Below are 22,588 nucleotides of genomic sequence, written 5' to 3'. Positions count from 1 at the left end.
GTATCATTTTGATACGGAACTCCAAAAAAGGTGGCAAATGAAAAAACAGAAAGAGCGAAGTGTTGAATCCCCATAGACAATTCGAATTTCCCGCCTTTTCTCCCCGCGAGTTGGATGTAGTTCAGTATAACGGCTCAGCCACGACATTTGGCTAAGCGCGGCAGCGGTGAGCGGCGGCCATACATTGGAACGAGACACAGCGATGGGACTTTTCATTCGCACGTATGGCTGCCGCTCACCGCTGTCGCGCTTAGACCAATGTCGTGGCTGGGCCTTAAAAACGCAATGAATTTTTTAAACAGGATGTGCTGCTTGGCGGTTTTACTCATAGCTGAAACATGGCAGCATGAAGGAGCGTTTGGATATTAAATCAAAGTATGTTACAAAAAGTAATTATTGAAATAAAGTATAAACGGCAAAAGTTTTGAATCAAATCTAAAAGACAAATTATAATTTTTTGTACTTACTACAATATATATTTCTCTAATATAGTTACAGTATGTTTTATTTAAATATTAATTACATAGTTAAAAATATGTATCGAACAAATTCAGGTATCCTAACGTACTCTTAATGCTCAATTTCACTCATTTCATTTTCACGAGTCTTCAATTTCATACCTTGATTTACATTCGATTTGAATGTAAAAACAGTGACCATTTCTTGCGATGGTTTGATGTAATAACCTTAAAAATATTCTGGACTCTTTACAAATTGTAATTTATCTGTAAAACAATGGCTGACGAAGAAATAAACGGAGATACTGACGATATTCAGCACGATAAAGACAAGACCCAAAAGAAGACTGCGAAACATGATAGTGGAGTTGCAGATCTCGAAAAAGTGACGGATTATGCTGAAGAAAAAGAAATATCCTCACAGGATATATCTGGCGTGAGTAGAAATCAATAATTTAATATTAATAACATTTTGAGGTTATGTCAAGACCAACCTAAAGATTCCACTCTGATCATTAAGACAATTCTATGATCGCTATTCTTATGCTTTTCAGGCTTTATCTTTAATCGGCGATAGGAGAAATAAGGAGGCAGCGGAACGTCTCGAAAAAGAAAAAGAGCTACAAAAAGTGTCAGTTAAAAAGGATGACATAGAATTAATTGTAAGTATAAACTGTTAGTGTTTTTAATTGCTATAAATAAATATGAGAGATGTCTTATAACATTACATCAGAACACTGGCATCAATTAATATTCACTTGGACAAATGTATGTCTTATTTGTGGGATACCCCCATTTGCCAGAATTTCATTTGCCATAATTTTATTTGCCATCCTATTCAACAATCATAATATTGTTTCTCATAACATCTTATGCCATAATCATTGTTTACTATATTAATCTAGTGCCAGAAACTTTGTTTCCCATAAAGTCATTTTCCATAATGTCATTTGTCAGAATCATCGAAATCCGTAATTACCACATTCCATACCATCATTGGTCATACAAATTAGCGTCCAGAAAAGTCAATTTCCATAATGTGCTTTGGCAGAATCGAAAACTACTATTGTACTAGAAGGATATTTCAGAAAAATAGAACTGTGACCCCCGGAAAATGAAAATACTATCAGACAGTAGGTTAGGTTAGGTTAGAACTGCGACCCCTGGAAAATGAAACTGCTATCAGAAAGTAGGTTAGGTTAGGTTAGAAGACCCCCTGGAGAATGAAACTTATATAGGTTAGGTTAGAACTTATGGAAAATGAAAGCTATCAGAAAGTAGGTTAGGTTAGGTAATAATATGGGCAACAATTAATATGGCAATAATTGCTTATGGCGTTTGAATATTCTATGAAACCCCTTAATAATAGTAACAAATAGTATGGCATTGTATGATTATGGAAGGTAATATTGATAAACAACAGTATGTCATATGATTTTTATTACAAATGAAATTGTTAGACATTGACTTCCTTATTTGTTGTATATTTTAATATAGTGTTTATATTTGTTTTATAGAAGTCAGAGTATGGCCCTAGTAACGCTATTGTCAATTATTATTACATGTAACATTCTTCCTAAAGCATCTTAAGTGCTACAAGCTACATACTTGTCTTACATTCTTAAATAAATAAGTAAATATTATAGGATATAATTATAGTATTCATACACAGATTGACTGAGTCCCATGGTAAGCTCAAGAAGGCTTATTATGTCAGTACCAAGACCACATTATAATATATGTACATTCCTATATAATATAATAATATAAGCCTTTTATTCAGACAATTATTTTTACAAATCTGTTTTATTCCGTATACTGAAATCCTCAGATATCACGGTCATTTATTCATAAAACACAGATTATAAAACAAATACACCTTAAATTAAACACAAACACACACAGTCCTAATATCTAAAATTTCCCTTATAAACTAAACTACAAAATAAAATCCCCCAAATCCGATCCCTGCGGAAGAGTGCCCATAATGCTGGCCACATTTCCCCGCTGGATGGCAATGCCAATCCTCTGTCCCAAATTAAATCCTCTGTTACAAATTAAATTTCTTTTAAAGTTTACAAATTTTAGTACATACATACAATCACGCCTGTATCCCATAAAAGGGTAGGCAGAGCACATGAATACTAAGTTTCAGTGCCACTCTTGGCAAAAAGGGGTTGAAAGAAATCCACATTGTGACTTTGCAGTGACAGGTTGCCAGCCTCTTGCCTACGCCACAATTTAACCCATATCCCATAGTCGACTTCTACGACACCCACGGGAAGAAAGGGGGTGGTGAAAATCTTATTCCGTCACCAAATTTTAGTTTTACATTTATATTCATATTTTGATTTCAGACAACATCGGTTTGGTCTGTTTGCCGTTTGACAAAGGCCTCTTCCATCCCTTTCCATTTTTCTCTGTCACTCGCCAATCTGGTGCAGTCTCCCGCGAATTGTACTATTTCGTCTTCCCATCTCATTTTTGGTGGTCCTTGCTTCCTTTTTCTGCCTTTTAGGAACCACATACATGTACATACCTTCATATGTGTAATATGTAAATACAAAGAAACCATCTGTGATAGGATCTCATCTGGACTGTGCTCATCATGAGTACAAATAAATGTTCTTACTGAAATGTGTCCTTACTGGGATTCAAATAATTGCCCTTACCGAGATTCAAATAAAGGACCTTGGCTTTGCAGGAATGGTCACTATAAGAGATATAAAGAAACCATCTGTGATAGGAACAAACACCTGTGCTCATCATGAGTACAAATAAATGTTCTTGCTGAAATGTGTCCTTACTGGGATTCAAATAATTGCCCTTACCGAAATTCAAATAAAGGACCTTGGCTTTGCAGGAATGGTCACTATAAGAGATATAAAGAAACCATCTGTGATAGGAACAAACACCTGTGCTCATCATGAGTACAAATAAATGTTCTTGCTGAAATGTGTCCTTACTGGGATTCAAATAATTGCCCTTATTGAGATTCAAATAAAGGACCTTGGCTTTGCAGGCATGGTCACTATCAACTAGACCAGACTGGTTATTTTGTCTGAGTTGTATGTTAAAATCGAAATAATCTGTAATTTGTTTGACCAAAGCAATGTCCCTTAAGCCTTGATCAATAAATAATGATTTACTCAACAAATTCATTTTTTCAGGTAAAAGAAATGGAAATCTCCCGGACACTGGCCGAGAGAACTTTACGAGAGCACAGAGGTGATGTGGTGGCGGCATTAACTACACTTACGAACTAGCACCACCATGCAGAATCTACTGAAAACCAAAACAAGTCTTTATACCATGTTCAATAACTGTTATTGAATGAAAATAGACTTTTCTATCTTGCAATTTGATTTTTATTGTACAATAAATATCACATCACCAATGTGACTTGACAACTGTATCACTCGTCATTCGGTGCAGGTATAATAGGCTGAATCTGTAAGATTTATACTACAAATAACTGTCATATCATTCTCTATCAGCATATCAAGAACTAAGTATAGTGTCTATTTTTGTAGAACAAATTAGACCGTAGCAAATACTTTGAAAAGTGAACTGTAGAGATTTATTTACCTCTGTTTACAGAAATTCTACAGTGGCAGGTACGGCATGTAGGTGTTTCCATTTCCACTACCGTGATGCTAATTGTACAGTACATATTTATAACATATTTCAATAATTTAACCTTGTCTCTACCTTTGTAGTTTTTCTTCCGATTAATTATCTACTTTGTTGACAATGAAGCTAGTGTCATTGAGAATCCAAATAAGAAGTATTTTTAACTGAACAAGTATTGACTCGGTGTTGGACACCAGAATAAATTAATATACTGTTACGAGGTATTATTATTTTATGGTAGCTTTATGTTAGGGCCATATCTTAATACCTATTTCCACTGGACAGTTATACCCCTTGGACAAATGGGTATTGAAGAACATTATCGGTATCTTAACATTTAGTACCCTCAGTCAGTTTCCCGATTTTCAATTTACTTGCTTAAAATTTTGCTATTTGCTCTAGAAATAGTTAGTATAATTATAAATTGTATACTCAATGAATTGTGGTTACTAACAGTAAATTGAATGCTCTGATTTCCCCAATAAACGCGATTATGGATTTTTTTTTAGGGTTCCGTAGTCAACTAGGAACCCTTATAGTTTCGCCATGTCTGTCTGTCCGTCCGTCCGCGGATAATCTCAGTAACCGTAAGCACTAGAAACCTGAAATATTGTACCAATATGTATATCAATCACGCCAACAAAGTGCAAAAATAAAAAATGGAAAAAAATGTTTTATTAGGGTACCCCCCCTACATGTAAAGTGGGGGCTGATATTTTTTTTCATTCCAACCCCAACGTGTGATATATTGTTGGATAGGTATTTAAAAATGAATAAGGGTTTACTAAGATCGTTTTTTGATAATATTAATATTTTCGGAAATAATCGCTCCTAAAGGAAAAAAGTGCGTCCCCCCCTCTAACTTTTGAACCATATGTTTTAAAATATGAAAAAAATCACAAAAGTAGAACTTTATAAAGACTTTCTAGGAAAATTGTTTTGAACTTGATAGGTTCAGTAGTATTTGAGAAAAATACGGAAAACTACGGAACCCTACACTGACCGTGACCCGACACGCTCTTGGCCGGTTTTTTTATTATTGAGAGCTATGATTATTGTAGAGCTAATAGCGCCATCTAGTGAATAATGTAAATACTATTTCTTCCTAATGGATGGCTAATTTGTCATCTAAGTAAACCAGAGGGCGTTATAATACACAAACGGAAAAGTGAAAAACCTTTGACTCACGGCCTCTGCAAACGTCTCGATAATGCATGCAATTTGCAATACATTGAATTGTTGCATTTATAACATGTTTTGCAAAAAAAAGAATGAGATGGAAATAAATAAATACAATTCTACTTTGTCTATTACTCGATAAAATTGACCATCAGTTCTATCTAGTCTATGGTCATCATAAAGGTGTGCTTGCGCTATTGTCGTAGCTTTTGTTTTTATTTTATGAATTTTGTTAAAAAAATATTGTTTTATCAATTTTATTACTCTACGTGTATAGTTTACATTTGTGTTCATTTTAAATGTGTGCAGTGTCCGGAATCTATCACTTAGTGATTAGAACTCAAAATCGTAAGTAGAATTTGCATATTTTTGAATGTCAATCTAGCGATTTTGTTACGGATATTGTCCTTGGCGTATTACATTTCAAACAGTTACACTTTTTACCGTTGCTGTAAGTAATGTGTGGTTGTAGTAGTCAATGGATATCTTTCAAATATCACATCACCAATGTGACTTGACAACTGTATCACTCTTCATTCGGTGCAGGTCTTATTTTTGATTGCCTTATTTATTCACATAATTCTGCTTCATAATTGTTATGATATTTTAATTGTGAAGATATTATTTAATAAGTTAACTCCCTCCTATAAATTTACAATCTTTTGTTGTTCTAGACAGTCTTAAAAATAGTTACAGTGTAGTCTTATTATTAGCTATTCAGAACTAGTGATGGGTCGTCGGTAAAATACTCGTTACCAGTATTTTTCCATTTGGGAATATTACCAGTAAAATACCAATCTTACCGGTAATATTACCAAAACCGGTAATATACAAAATTTGCGAAATTATGTATTACTAAGTCGCCACCATAAAACTTAAAAAACCCGTAGAGTGCCTCGGGGAGTAAATTACCAATCTTACTAGTAATATTCCCAAAAATACCGAGTAAATTACCAGTCTTACTGGAAACATTCCTTTCCTACATTGTCACCAACTGCAAATATACTTCGTATAATTTTGTGGTATCATGTATCAGATATATCTGATATTTGAATATTTTGTCCCTGTTCCATAAAATATAAAAACTATTTTATTAAACTTATAACTTTGCACACATCAGGCTAAATAGTAGGAAATTGACAGCTTTGGTTAGAGTGGAACCTACCCAAATTTATTTATTTTGACAAAAATTGTACTCAACGATATAAACGTAATTAGCTAATTACCGTAAACTGGGGTTACTTTGATACTTGGGGTTACATTGATAAAAACTTCGTTTTTAACGCAAAATTCTACATGTCCCAACCCAACGCATCTGTCCATTTTTTTAACGGCGTTGGCACTATATTATAGTTACTTCCATTAGTTGCTCTAACGCAGCGAAAAAGTATAGTCGTGGGCAGTGCAAATCACGTGTCAAAATATAAGTATAGTTTATCGCTTTTTTATCATGTTCAAATAACTTCTAAACTAACTTAGTGGGTATTAAAGTAAAAGGTTCTCAGTGAGTTATTAGCTTGCTAGACATATTTTAGGTATATCATTGTATTGAGTTTCGTGTTAAAATTCAAACTGCGCATTTTATTACTAATTATTTAATTTGTGGGGTGTCTTTGATCACCTGCATGGGGTAACATTGACCATGCTTACACAAAGTTGATTATTGTGTATTATGTCAAGGTACTTATTGAGACTGATAATTTGATCTCTTTTTGTGATAAATATTGAGACAATCTTACATAAAGTTGATTTTTCGTAGATGGTAATTTATATGTTTGATCAAAGTAATCCCAAAATAGCATACTTTTGCAGTTTGTGCAGTTGCTTTATAGCAGTTGTAACTTTTGTACCTGCGAACAGATTTTTATGTTTCCTTGAGATAAAATACTTCTGTAAGGGGTTACATTCGATTACCACAAAAAACCTAGTTTTAGTTTTTTTTTTCTCCGTACATTATTTTATTAGCATTTCTAGATTTTTAGCAGCGAAAGACTAAAAAAAGTTGATGTTAGAGAAGTTTAAACTTTGAAACTGATCAATGTAACCCCAGTTTACGGTACCTATCTATTGTAATACAATTGCAAGTCTGCATTAGGAACCCAATAACTTTGTGTTAACTATGTGTGTGTACAGAATAGGTAATGTGAAACAAAACCAGCAAAGTCCGAGTAGGACGGCCGATTTTTTTCTCTCTTTTTTACTCTCAGGTACAGTAAGAAGTGAAACTCCATTATCGGATCATTTTTCTACTATTTACAGTTTAACGAAAATTTGTTAGATGAGATTTAAGCATAAAATATTACCCTATTAATTTTCTATATTTACAATACAGAAACTAATCTGTGTGCCTACGGCTGTGTAAGTGCGTTTTCACATTATCCGATCCGATATCGGAAGTCGGAAGGATTTCAATGGAAAAAATCCAAGATGGCGCCTGTAATGTATGGGATATGGGTCCGACATCCGATATCGGATCGGATAATGTGAAAACGCACTAACCCTGCCTTACCACCTTTCGGTTCTATGGTCCTAGTACTACTACAGGTGATAGGAAATATGGATATTTGCAGGAAAATTTCTATTATTTCGCCTTCCGGTTCTGCGGCCCTGGTACTACAGGAGATCAAAAATATGGTGTAGCTGGGAAAAATTATAAATGAAAATGTTTATACAGACAGACACGTTGCTACAGATGTAGTGCAAAAGCCGAAAGGCTTTTCCTTCGTATTTTTACGGAAACGTTCATATTTGCCATGCTAGTTCAGACATTGTCAGTACGTCTTATACTGAGACTGGCTGAAATAGCATCACACGCTCGTACATTTCCGTAAAATTATGAAGAAATTCTTTTCGCACTAAATTTGTAATCTGTGAGTAGCCACATTTCTTAAATTATTTATTAATTAATTTAAAAAAAAAACAATTTTGAGATGCCTATAATTCTAGTATAAGAAGCTCTTTGATGTGATATGTAACATGTAACACAATCTTTCATTTAAAAAAAAATTATTACATTTCCTAAAGTGACCCCTTATGATAGAAATGTATTAATGTAAGTTACATTTCCGTTTTTGGGTCATAAGGTTACATATCTATCAAATTTCAAGTTATTCGAATCCGTACGGAGAAAATCGGCTGTGTCTGTGACAGACGGACGGTGTCACAGACCTTAGAGGCTGGCCTATAAGGGTTCTGTTTTTCCATTTGGAGGTACGGAACCCTAATACAACAAATTAAAACTGATTTAACAATTTTTTGTTATATTTTCGCCATATTATTCCTTAAAATTATGATTCATTGCAACTTTCATATCATACTACTATAGAAATATTACCAGTAAGATTGTTACTAAATGACGTTAGGTAGGTATTATTTTTTGTTATAATACAGTTAACATGTCTCCTTTGTATAAATAAACACAAAAGAAATATTTTTTATCTATTTTTATGTCTATATTTCTCTAAATTACCGCCTAGTGGTAATATTACTAGTAACATTACTGGTAAAATACTCGTTTTAGTAATATTACCGGTAACGACCCATCACTATTCAGAACACACTATATTCAGTTATAACAGCGCTCGGGTATTATTTGTACGTAGCTGAATATAATTTTGAAATGAGACTACAACACAGGGATGTGACACATGGAATGGAATACCATTTCTTGTCCTATTATTTATAGATCAAATTGCCATTTTTTTGTTGCTATTATTATTTTCAAATCTAATCCATAATCTAGTTCGAAAGAAAATATATTGAGATATTGGCTCTAAAATCACTTAATTGCTGTAATTTAAAAAATGTGTTAATCCTACTGATGTTCCGACGGAAAATTCTGAAATTTTCACATAGGAAAACTTAGGAAACTTTCCATACTTTGTATGGATGGACAATTGTATGGATGGAAACTTTCTATTTCATAAATTTAAATTAAGAGACAATTTAAGATTTTTTTGGAAAGTTTCCGCAACTTGCACATCACTAGTTAATCCAGTAAAATCCCCAACTAACATTGCAAATGCAAACATATCATCATTGCATCAGAGACTTCAAATAGATGAGGTACACCATAAAACATTTGCCTATTTTACAAGCTTTTTAATAACTGGCAATGTTCAGTCAGGTCTAATCTTGTAAGTTCAATTTCAACTACTTCCTGTATTTTAATTAAGCTGAAATTCTGTCTATTACATGTGTAATTTGATGATGAAGACAGGTGTAAGCCATAATAATAATGATAAAACAACAAAAGATCATTTTTATTTGGAGTTTTTGGAATTGTCTGAATGAATATTTATTTAGTTGCTTGTGGGAAAAAAAGTGGAGTCACAGCTTTGATTTTTGAAAAAACTTATTTAATTGCCACATTATTCTACAATGGAATAGATTAAAAAGATTCTAATTAGATTGAACCAGAACATGCATTGTCACCCTTACAATGTTAGGAATCAGCATGTCGGAGTACAAATAAAAATAATATTTGTTTGTTGAATCCAATTATTAATTACAATTAGATTTGAAATAGAGATGTTGATATTGTTCCACGTATGAAAATCTAGCATTATCATTTTCCTATATGAAGAAGCAGTATCATTACAACAATTCATGGAGTAAAGATCTCCATATGAATGTCCCATAATAGTACATTACAATACAAGTGTGGAAAAGACGAAGTTCAAAGCGGGTGGCAATATATTAAAACACAACTGAAGGAAGTCCCTTTCCCACCCTTTATAAAATAGATAACTATATACTATATATAGATAGGTCATAAAATAGACACTATTTACGCATTTTTTTCTTCGCACGTGCATTGTACGACGAATTTCGGTACATATGGTTTTTTGAAGTTTCAGCATAGGCACGTAAAAGTACCACATCTCACACTAGTGTGATAAAGTAGCACCATTATGTACTGAAAATTAATATAGCTTTACCACTATACCTCTAAATTTAACCTTTCTGATGTTTAGTCTCACAGTCCTCCCACAGATGGCGCTAACAGTTTCTAACTAAGCAAAGGCCACCATGCCTGTACAAGGCCTTTTTAAATTTATTAGTGCTCCCACACTGGCTGTTATAAATGTTATATTGTGTAACAGGGACAGCGCGTTAGTCAGTCGGTATCAGATAGACAATATGTCTGACCCATGTAAAGCCCATAGCACCCTTCAAAGCCAACTTTTTTATTTGCTTTTAGCCTACTTTGGTGTCCCACAGTGGGACCACTGCTTAGCAAAGGCCTCCCCTTGATTTTACAAAAAATGTTTACAGTTAAAGTAAACATTGTTAAGGTAAGTTTGCTTAATATGGCAGTAACTTTGTACGCGCTAAAAGTGTCAGTATGTAAGTGTCTCACATATTGCATCCCCCATTATTGCGTACGTTCTATTACTCTTGCTATGGTAAATTTGGCAAGTAGCTATATTAAATAAATCCCTGCCAACTCCGCGCGAAACGACGACCTTCTGGATGCTCTTTCAAGGTCACCGGGAAGTGGAAAAATGCCGCGGAAGGCCAAACAAATATCGTAGGATTACACCGAACACCGTGTTAATATAACATTTACCTAACGAGTTTGGTTTTGAGATCGGATGTTATGTTATTCTGCAAGGTCTGTTAAGAATACTCGCGATTTAAATAAATATCTAGCCAATGAAATAAAACTATGGAAACGGATTAAATCGCGTATAATGAATTTAAAATACATCCCGACGTTTCGAACTCTTTACAGCGTTCGTGGTCAACGGGTGACTGAGGAAAAATTAAAATGTGCAAAAGCTACCCACTTACAAGAAATATTAACGAACCATGACCACAAATAATATAGATTTCTAAGGCAGGTTCACACACTATTACTAAAGCCAATTATACAATATTCAAAAAATTTTACCATTACTCTGTTAAAAAAAAAAAATAATAATAATAATTAACCAATTAATCTACACAAAATTGACAAAGAAACAAACTGCAAATGTCCAACACCATACAACACAAATGCCTCACAGCCTTCGTCGTGCTTGTTCCATTATCAGATGTACTACTGGATCCCAAGCCGGTGGTAAAGTAAAGCCATCCTCTCTATTAAAGTTTGGATATTTCTTGATCTCAATGGCCTCTCGCAACATTCTGGGTATATATCGCTTCTCCTTAGCGAGAACCAGAGGCTTGTCAAACTTTATAGCATGATTGACTTTATCCATGACATGTTCAGAGACTGCAGGCCTTTGCTTTGCTTTTTTTTTTTAACAGAGTAATGGTAAAATTTTTTGAATATTGTATAATTGGCTTTATTAATAGTGTGTGAACCTGCCTTAGAAATCTATATTATTTGTGGTCATGGTTCGTTAATATTTCTTGTAAGTGGGTAGCTTTTGCACATTTTTATTTTTCCTCAGTCACCCGTTGACCACGAACGCTGTAAAGAGTTCGAAACGTCGGGATGTATTTTAAATTCATTATACGCGATTTAATCCGTTTCCATAGTTTTATTTCATGAGTAACTATCGCGGTAACCGAAGACAATATTATCTAGCCAATGTTTCTCAATCTGTTAGGCGCTTTTGTATTTGAAAATTACATACATACATACATACAATCACGCCTGTATCCCATAAAGGGTTAGGCAGAGCACATGAAACTACTAAAGCTTCAGTGCCACTCTTGGCAAATAAGGGGTCGAAAGGAAACGAAACTGTGACATTGCAGAAAAAATTGATTGCATTGATTGTTGAAAATTACATTATTTTATAAGGGATTGTATTCTAAATATATGATAAGATTTGGAAATAAAATAACACACTCAGTCAGTGTCCTAAATCATAAATTAAATATAACAAGATCATACCATCCCATACATTAAAATGCGACCGCCTACGAACGCGCTTACACTCCACCACACATAGATGGTGCCACAAAAAATGCCTTGTTGCCATTGAACTACTATGTACTACGTACTAGAAATGACAACTCGAACATATTCTGTGCGCCGACCGGCAGCGGCGGCAGCGCGAGGCGCATGCGCGTGAAGCGAACCGTGTCATAGAGTAGAGCGTGCGCAGACAGAGAGCGGTCTGGAGTTCTGCGTTCCGCGTTCAGAGTTCTGCGTTCTTTAGAATGTACCGAGTCTGTAGCAACAACGCACACAGCGGGCAGTCTGCCCGCGGCGGTCAAAGCGGAACGCCGCGTTCTAGCGTTCTTTTCCCGCCGAGAAAGAGAACGCCGCAGGGACCGGACAACCCATTCCGCGCTACAAGCCTTTCATTGGGAATCCCTAACGTAAGGACGACCCAATCGAGAGACTCTCCCTTTCGAACTGCAAGCCCATTCATTTGACTAGCCCTTACAAAAAACTTAGCAAAACAATAAAGCTAGCCCTGTGCATTGGCTTACCGCTATCCGATACGGCTTGCAAGCCTTTAATAAGGGTTACCCTTATTTTAAGCGCTATTTATAAGGCTTTCCCTTTTGTTGAAGCGTAGTCGAGCCTTGCGTGAAAGAGACAGGATTATGAATCTAAGCTAGTGTAAGAACAGGAAGGAAAATGCGCTGTTGCCACTCCGCACTATGCGCCCCATTTTTAATTTTGCAACGAAACATGTATTCGTTGGATAGAAGTAGAACACGGCTAGAAATTATTTTTAATGAACTGGGAGACAAGGGACTGATGGATCGCCTGATGGTAAATGATCATCGTCGCCCATAGATCAGTATGTATGTTCGTACGTATGAATGTATGTAGGTATGTATGAATGTATGTAGGTATGTATGTATGAATATAAATATATAAATATGTAAATATGTATGTATGCATGTAAATATACAGTGTTGGCCGAAAATCAATACAATTAACCATTATCATTACACATTGAAAACGTTAATTGCCAACATAAAAATAAGCCGTTTTCGTCATCCAACTCGCCTTGATGAGTTAATTGGGTGAGCAGTTTCTAAGATAGAGCTGATGCTGAACCCTGGCTTTTCCCAGGGGAACGCGGGTTTGGTTTAACATAGGCAAGCGCTGTTTTCGTCATCGGACTTGTTTTGATGAGTACTTGAGTGAGCAGTAACCAAGGTAGAGCTGATGCTGAACCCTGGCTATTTCTAGGGGAACTCGGGTTTCGTGCAACATAGGCAAACGCTGTTTTCGTCATCGGACTTGTATTGATGAGTACTTGAGTGAGCAGTAACCAAGGTAGAGCTGATGCTGAACCCTGGCTTTTCCCAGGGGAACGCGGGTTTGGAGTAACATAGGCAAGCGCTGTTTTCGTCATCGGACTTGTCTTGATGAGTACTTGTGTGAGCAGTAACCAAGGTAGAGCTGATGCTGAACCCTGGCTATTCCTAAGGGAACTCGGGTTTCGTGCAACATAGGCAAACGCTGTTTTCGTCATCGGACTTGTATTGATGAGTACTTGAGTGAGCAGTAACCAAGGTAGAGCTGATGCTGAACCCTGGCTTTTCCCAGGGGAACGCGGGTTTGGAGTAACATAGGCAAGCGCTGTTTTCGTCATCGGACTTGTCTTGATGAGTACTTGTGTGAGCAGTAACCAAGGTAGAGCTGATCCTGAACCCTGGCTATTCCTAGGGGAACGCGGGTTTGGAGTAACATAGGCAAGCGCTGTTTTCGTCATCGGACTTGTTTTGGTGAGTACTTGAGTGAGGAGTAACCAGGGCAGAGCTGATGCTGAACCCTGGCTATTCCTAGGGGAACTCGGGTTTCGTGCAACATAGGCAAACGCTGTTTTCGTCATCGGATTTGTATTGATGAGTACTTGAGTGAGCAGTAACCAAGGTAGAGCTGATGCTGAACCCTGGCTATTCCTAAGGGAACTCGGGTTTCGTGCAACATAGGCAAACGCTGTTTTCGTCATCGGACTTGTCTTGATGAGTACTTGAGTGAGCAGTAACCAAGGTAGAGCTGATGCTGAACCCTGGCTTTTCCCAGGGGAACGCGGGTTTGGAGTAACATAGGCAAGCGCTGTTTTCGTCATCGGACTTGTCTTGATGAGTACTTGTGTGAGCAGTAACCAAGGTAGAGCTGATGCTGAACCCTGGCTTTTCCCAGGGGAACGCGGGTTTGGAGTAACATAGGCAAGCGCTGTTTTCGTCATCGGACTTGTCTTGATGAGTACTTGTGTGAGCAGTAACCAAGGTAGAGCTGATGCTGAACCCTGGCTATTCCTAAGGGAACTCGGGGTTCGTGCAACATAGGCAAACGCTGTTTTCGTCATCGGACTTGTATTGATGAGTACTTGAGTAAGCAGTAACCAAGGTAGAGCTGATGCTGAACCCTGGCTATTCCTAAGGGAACTCGGGTTTCGTGCAACATAGGCAAACGCTGTTTTCGTCATCGGACTTTTCTTGATGAGTACTTGAGTGAGCAGTAACCAAGGTAGAGCTGATGCTGAACCCTACCTAAAATTTATGAAAAAAACAATTACGTATGTTTATTTCACTGAGTAGAAATTAAATATAACACAATGTATAATAGTGCTAAAAATAAACTACTTAGTATTTCACACACAAAGTATAAAACAAAGGTCTACAATAAAAGTGTCGCGTCTATGTGGTCAAGTCTTAGAGCGTGCGCAGACAGACAGCGGTCTGCGTTCTGTCAGAGTTCCGCGTTCTGAAATATGAAAATATGAAAAACTTCGGAACCCTACACTGACCGCGGCCCGACACGCTCTTGGCCGGTTTTTTTATCGGACTTGTCTTGATGAGTACCCGAAGTCTAGCTGATGCTGAACCCTGGCTGCACCTAGGAGAATTCGGGTTTAGTGTAACACAGGCAAACGCTGTTTTCGTCATCGGACTTGTCTTGATGAGTACTCGAGTGAGCAGTACCCGAAGTGCAGTTGATGCTGAACCCTGGCTATTCCTAAGGGAACTCGGGTTTCGTGCAACATAGGCAAACGCTGTTTTCGTCATCGGACTTTTCTTGATGAGTACTTGAGTGAGCAGTAACCAAGGTAGAGCTGATGCTGAACCCTGGCTTTTCCCAGGGGAACGCGGGTTTGGTGTAACATAGGCAAGCGCTGTTTTCGTCATCGGACTTGTTTTGGTGAGTACTTGAGTGAGCAGTAACCAGGGCAGAGCTGATGCTGAACCCTGGCTATTCCTAGAGGAACTCGGGTTTCGTGCAACATAGGCAAACGCTGTTTTCGTCATCGGACTTTTCTTGATGAGTACTTGAGTGAGCAGTAACCAAGGTAGAGAGCTGATGCTGAACCCTGGCTATTCCTAAGGGAACTTGGGTTTCGTGCAACATATGCAAACGCTGTTTTCGTCATCGGACTTGTATTGATGAGTACTTGAGTGAGCAGTAACCAAGGTAGAGCTGATGCTGAACTCGGGCTATTCCTAGAGGAACTCGGGTTTCGTGCAACATAGGTAAACGCTGTTTTTGTCATCGTGAAATATCTGAGACTCGTCTTTATGACTGGTACTTGGTTGAGTTGAGTAGTACCATAGAATCTGTCAAACTATTTCTGTTGATTGTTGTGAATTCTATGAAGATCGTTTGAAACAGAAATACTTTTCTGGTGGAAATCAAGCATACAGCGCGTCTGATAGTAAGTAGTTACCGCAGTCTATGGACGCTTGGAACTCCAGTATTCTCTTTATTCCCTGTGTTACTATTAGTGAAATCGACTGTACTTAATTTTGATATTCAAATGGATATACATACGTATTTTTTTAGACACAAATAAAGTGTTTCATGTATGGCAAATTAATAAATGTGTTCTAACTACTTGATGTTAATATTCACTTCTGGTAAGATTTTTGTTCAGTTAATATTATGTTTTTATGCCTAACTTGAGATTGCATGAAATATTTCTATATTATAATGTACCGAAACCAGAGTTGCCCTAGATACCGCCAGGGCTCAGCTACAGCGCTGTCTTGGCTACTGCGCACCCAAGTCCTCGTCAAGACATGTCCGATGACGCAAACAGCGTTTGCCTATGTTACACCAAACCCGAGTTCCCCTAGGTACAGCTAGGTTTCAGCATCAGCTCTATCTTGGGTACAGCTCACCCAAATACTCATTAAGACAAGTCCGATGACGAAAACAGCGTTTGCCTGTGTTACACTAAACCCGAGTTCCTCTAGATGCAGCCAGGGTTCAGCATCAGCTGGACTTCGGGTACTGCTCACTTGAGTACTCATCAAGACAAGTCCGATAACGAAAACAGCGTTTGCCTGTGTTACACAAAACCCGAGTTCCCCTAGGTGCAGCCAGAGTTCAGCATCAGCTGGACTTTGGGTACTGCTTGCTCGAGTACTCATCAAGACAAGTCCGATGACGAAAACAGCGTTTGCCTGGGTTACACTAAACCCGAGTTCCCCTAGCTGCAGCCAGGGTTTAGCATCAGCTGGATTTCGGGTACTGCTCACTCGAGTACTCATCAAGACAAGTCCGATGACGAAAACAGCGTTTGCCTGTGTAACACTAAACCCGGGTTCCCCTAGGTGCAGCCAGGGTTCAGCATCAACTGCACTTCGGGTACTGCTCACTTGAGGACTCATCAAGACAAGTCCGATGACGAAAACAGCGTTTGCCTGTGTTACACTAAACCCGAGTTCCCATAGGTGCAGCCAGGGTTCTGCATCAGCTGGACTTAGGGTACTGCTCACTCGAGTACTCATCAAGACAAGTCCGATGACGAAAACAGCGTTTGCCTGTGTTACACTAAACCCGAGTTCTCCTAGATGCAGCCAGGGTTCAGCATCAGCTGGACTTCGGGTACTGCTCACTCGAGTACTCATTAAGACAAGTCCGATGACGAAAACAGCGTTTGCCTGTGTTACACTAAACCCGAGTTCCCCTAGCTGCAGCCAGGGTTTAGCATCAGCTGGATTTCGGGTACTGCTCACTCGAGTACTCATCAAGACAAGTCTGATGACGAAAACAGCGTTTGCCTGTGTAACACTAAACCCGAGTTCTCCTAGATGCAGCCAGGGTTCAGCATCAGCTGGACTTCGGGTACTGCTCACTCGAGTACTCATCAAGACAAGTCCGATGACGAAAACAGCGTTTGCCTGTGTTACACTAAACCCGAGTTCTCCTAGATGCAGCCAGGGTTCAGCATCAGCTGGACTTCGGGTACTGCTCACTCGAGTACTCATCAAGACAAGTCCGATGACGAAAACAGCGTTTGCCTGTGTTACACTAAACCCGAGTTCCCATAGGTGCAGCCAGAGTTCAGCATCAGCTGGACTTTGGGTACTGCTCGCTCGAGTACTCATCAAGACAAGTCCGATGACGAAAACAGCGTTTGCCTGGGTTACACTAAACCCGAGTTCCCCTAGCTGCAGCCAGGGTTTAGCATCAGCTGGATTTCGGGTACTGCTCACTCGAGTACTCATCAAGACAAGTCCGATGACGAAAACAGCGTTTGCCTGTGTAACACTAAACCCGAGTTCCCCTAGGTGCAGCCAGGGTTCAGCATCAACTGCACTTCGGGTACTGCTCACTCGAGTACTCATCAAGACAAGTCCGATAACGAAAACAGCTTTTGCCTGTGTTACACTAAACCCGAGTTCCCATAGGTGCAGCCAGGGTTCTGCATCAGCTGGACTTTGGGTACTGCTCACTCGAGTACTTATCAAGACAAGTCCGATGACGAAAACAGCGTTTGCCTGTGTTACACTAAACCCGAGTTCTCCTAGATGCAGCCAGGGTTCAGCATCAGCTGGACTTCGAGTACTGCTTACTCGAGTACTCATCAAGACAAGTCCGATGACGAAAACAGCGTTTGCCTGGGTTACACTAAACCCGAGTTCCCCTAGGTACAGCCAGGGTTCAGCATCAGCTGGACTTCGGGTACTGCTCACTCGAGTACTCATCAAGACAAGTCCGATGACGAAAACAGCGTTTGCCTGTGTAACACTAAACCCGAGTTCCCCTAGGTGCAGCCAGGGTTCAGCATCAACTGCACTTCGGGTACTGCTCACTCGAGTACTCATCAAGACAAGTCCGATGACGAAAACAGCGTTTGCCTGTGTTACACTAAACCCGAATTCTCCTAGGTGCAGCCAGGGTTCAGCATCAGCTAGACTTCGGGTACTCATCAAGACAAGTCCGATAAAAAAACCGGCCAAGAGCGTGTCGGGCCGCGGTCAGTGTAGGGTTCCGAAGTTTTTCATATTTTCATATTTCAGAACGCGGAACTCTGACAGAACGCAGACCGCTGTCTGTCTGCGCACGCTCTAAGACTTGACCACATAGACGCGACACTTTTATTGTAGACCTTTGTTTTATACTTTGTGTGTGAAATACTAAGTAGTTTATTTTTAGCACTATTATACATTGTGTTATATTTAATTTCTACTCAGTGAAATAAACATACGTAATTGTTTTTTTCATAAATTTTAATTTCCCTTGAATAAAATTAGTTTTGTAAGTTTCTGTCGCTCAGAATAATAATCGCGCCATTCACCTTGTTTTACCTCCCTTAAACACCGGTTGCATTAAATACTATTTCAGTTTTGGTGTCACTATTTTTCGTCAATAATGAGAATTCAGAAATAATTCAAAATCATGCTTATTGTATAATATTATCGACTAAAATTCGTATTAGAACCGTGTAATATTCAAAACTATAAATTGAAATAAATATTTTTATATTATATATTGAAAACAGAATATGATCACAATTATTATACCTTATTACCTACATGTCATGTCTGCGCGATTAATCTATGATTCCAGTTGTCAAAATGGCGGCAATAGCTTCGCGTTTAAGGAGCCCGTCCCTTCATTATAATAATTACTTAAATTAAGTTAGATCAAAATAGCTTGTCTACTAACCGATGAAATGTGACACCGTCACTTTTATTAGATTTTCTCGTATGGCTTCAACAGTATCTTATAGATCAGGAAGGCATTTTTTCATTTTATTTGTGTGCAGTCAGAGACAACCTCCTCCCACCACGCGCAGAGACTGACTGAGGCAACATAAGTCCACTGGACTTATGTTCGTGGCGCAAACTTTTTGTTCGCCGTGTCCTCTCTAGTACATTATACCTCAATGCTTGTTGCCACCGATTTTGTAGATTGGCATTAAGTGTCAATTCCGAGCCGTAAATCGTATGTCAAAAGTGACACTTAACGCCATCTACAAGTATAATCGAAAGCTACAAGACATTTTTTTTGTGGCGCCATCTATGTGTGGTGGAGTGTAAGCGCGTTCGTAGGCGGTCGCATTTTAATGTATGGGATGGTATTCATGGTATGATCTTGTTATATTTAATTTATGCCTAAATTGAAGTTTTAACTGTTCAAAGACAAAGACTTATAAATGAGTTCCTAGTTCCTACCTGTTTTCGCATAGGTACTTCCTTAGGTCCTTGGCTACTAGAATAAAATACTTTATTGACCGTAGAAATTGTCGAATACCTAGAACCGAAAACCGAATTAGAGTTCCCGTTTTGTTAATAGAATTATTGTTGGCATCCGTATTCAACATTAATGTATTTTTTATAAATATCTCATCCACATGGAACCCGGTCATTAGTAAATGCAAGAAGAAACAAATATCGCAGGTTGAAAAACCGAATATCGTGAGTGTTGTGTAGGGTGTGCAAACCGGTTAACCGGTTAACCGAAAAACCGGTTAACCGAGACTTTTTGGCCTCTGTTAAAAACCGGTTTTTATAGTCTCTAACCGGTTAATAACCGAAACTGTATTTATTTCTCAAAATTTGGAAAATTAGGCATTAAAAGGTTCATAAATACGTAGTTATTTCATGTTTTGTAATAATAAAGATTTATTCATTACTTTTCATTGACAACATTATTATCTGTAATGATTTTATTTTAAAATTAGTCCCGAGTCTGCTCAATTATACATTTTATACAATACAGTAGAGTCCGGTTAGTATAATACGGTTAGTATTTTACACAGAATCCGTCCGTCAAGTCCGGTTGCAACGACGAGCGACAAAGTTTTTAGTTTTACTAGTAAATTGAGGAAACAAAGCTACTTCCACCCGAGCACGGCCCCCTGTCTTGCCTACAACAAGTAGCAAGATTACATTGTGGCCATGTAACTTTTTGGAGTATTGCTTTTAAAATTTTAACAATTTGTTCGCCTCGGGTCTAATCTTATAAGCTAAATAGAACCCAATTTGTATTTTTCGATTGCGTATAATAGTTATTTGTTATACAAGGGGGCAAAGTTGTATTTTAACGCCGAGTGTGGAATTGAAAAACGAGTAAGTGAAAGGAATCCTGAACTTGCGAGTTATTTAACACACGAGAAGTAAAATACATTTGCACCCGAGTGTAACACAAAACTTTTCCCCTCACTATAAGCAAGGAAACTACAACTCAAAAAATGCGTTTATCACTGCTTTTAGTAGTTCCACAGGTGGTAAATCATCTTTATTACTAGATTCACCTACTTTTATCAATTTTAAAGCAGTTTATTTGACTTTATTCAAGGTCAAATTACTTTACCCACTAGTGGATAAAATGCGTTTTTACCCGCTGGTATTAAAGGACAAAACACGTGTTTCCGAGCTAGTGAGGGGAAAACTAGCTTTACTTACAAATGATGAGCAAGCACGCATACTAAAAAGGACTTTTCTAACTAAACAAGTCACAATAAAATAAGGTATTAATACTATGATAATAATACCCTGTGAATAAACCTATTGATTGAAATGTTTTAGTAATAGAGATGTAGATATTACTTTTAATTAAAAGAAATGAAATTCGTTTTGTACGACATCCGGTTAGTACGACGTAATATCAGCGGTCCCTTGAGCGTCGTTGTAACCGGAGTCTACCGTATATTTCAAACTATATTTTTTAAAAGAAAGGTAAAATGGAGATCTTGGTTTTCTTACATCAATTGCTTGTATTACTAGGGGCTCTGGGAGCTGTAGACCTTCGCGACATGCCTAGAAAACGCAAAACTGACTAATCACATTCAAACCACAGAAGCCTTTTTTAGCAATTTCCGCATTTACCAAATTTCCAAAAACTGGATTAAAATGATCTTCATCGTGCAAGTAATACCTGCTACGATATCATCAACATCAGAATTCTTAAAGGTAATGGTAATTATTGCGTAGTACGGCCATTTACTAAAAATCCTCAAAACCGGTTAATAACCGGTTAACCGGTTTTGAAGGAAAAGTCTCGGTTATTAACCGGTTTTTTAAGTTAACCGGTTTTTGCATACCCTAGTGTTGTGTGTCGACAAGGTGACATCCCTAGTGCACAAACTGTTCAAGTGGGTAGTCAGGACCAAGTGCGGGTAGTTCGAAAAACTCGTACAGCTAGAAGATGATGATGTGTGACTTAGTTAATTTATATATAGCCCTTGGGGCAATAGGAATATTGTCATACTTAATATTATGTTTTTGCATGCTGTGATTACCTATAAGTGGGGGATCAATTATGAATGGGCTTTTTATAATCTGTAATTAATAGTATGTATATTGTATCTTCTGTTGGTGATCCTAATAAACAAATAAACAAATGTCAACTTCAGCCAGTCTGCTCCGAGACCACGGGGACAATGCCGTCCTTGAAACGTCGGAGGTTAGTGTTTAAAACATGGTAAATACGCGATTAAGTCCCGTTTGCAATTTTAAATATGTGTAAAAATCGTGAAAGTTTGAATCAGTGTATCTAAGATCTAAGCTGGAAAACGTAGAAAAAAATCCTGACTGACACTGTGGTATTTTTTCGGTAGATAAAATGACAGTTAAAATTTCTCACGAGATTAAAATACACAAGGTGAATAAAATTTGAGGTGCTTTGCATAAAAATGTATATTCTAAGTAATACTACTAGTCTAGTCCCCTAAGACGAATAACTGTGACAAGCCGCTGGAACTCAACCGGACCGGAGCTGGTCAGTTATTGTCCGCTCTATACTTTTGATGAATGCGTAATCCCTAGCTGTGCCCTAGCCATAGAATGATTTAAATAATTTTGTCACTTTCTCTGATTTTATGGCTCTTCATTGAAAAACCTTTTCTACAAAGATTCATTGTAGCTTGCCCGTCGTCGTTAAAATGAAGTAGGTACCTGTACTTGTCTGCAATTATTGCCATTAAAATGTCCCTTTACCTAACTGTTCATTTCGAAACTCCATAGAAGTACGATTCCAACTTTTACAAGCCTACGATGTGGCCTCGATAAAGTTAGAGTCAATCATCGGATCGATTGTGAGGTCCGTGTAGCATTGAGGTCGATCCGACCTTGGAGGGCTTGAAGGATACTCCTGGGGGCCCTCGGAACCTTGAATAATTTTGTTTCAAGGACATAGGGCCCATGATAAATGGAGATGC

At 38.0% G+C, this 22,588-nt stretch overlaps 2 protein-coding genes across 3 annotated transcripts in view; both read left to right on the top strand.

Moving 5' to 3' along the window:
• The first annotated feature begins 583 nt into the window (after positions 1-583).
• LOC125224793 (huntingtin-interacting protein K) lies at positions 584-3,818 on the top strand. Its single transcript, XM_048128249.1, has 3 exons — positions 584-894; positions 1,013-1,120; positions 3,629-3,818. The coding sequence occupies exons 1-3, from the start codon at positions 736-738 to the stop codon at positions 3,722-3,724; spliced, it is 363 nt and encodes a 120-aa protein (XP_047984206.1). The 5' UTR covers positions 584-735; the 3' UTR covers positions 3,725-3,818.
• Positions 3,819-5,450: 1,632 nt separating this feature from the next.
• Positions 5,451-22,588, top strand: part of LOC125242660 (protein roadkill) — an 88,712-nt gene continuing 71,574 nt past the window's right edge. For both annotated transcript variants that reach the window (XM_048151507.1, XM_048151508.1), the window contains exon 1: positions 5,451-5,618. The gene's annotated coding sequence lies outside the window, so the exon portion shown is untranslated. The remainder of the gene's footprint in view (positions 5,619-22,588) is intronic.

This window comes from Leguminivora glycinivorella, chromosome 3 (genome assembly GCF_023078275.1).
Source record: "Leguminivora glycinivorella isolate SPB_JAAS2020 chromosome 3, LegGlyc_1.1, whole genome shotgun sequence".
Classification (NCBI taxonomy): domain Eukaryota; kingdom Metazoa; phylum Arthropoda; class Insecta; order Lepidoptera; family Tortricidae; genus Leguminivora; species Leguminivora glycinivorella.
The sequence above is the reverse complement of the archived record's forward strand: the minus strand, read 5'-3'. Positions and strand labels throughout refer to the sequence as shown.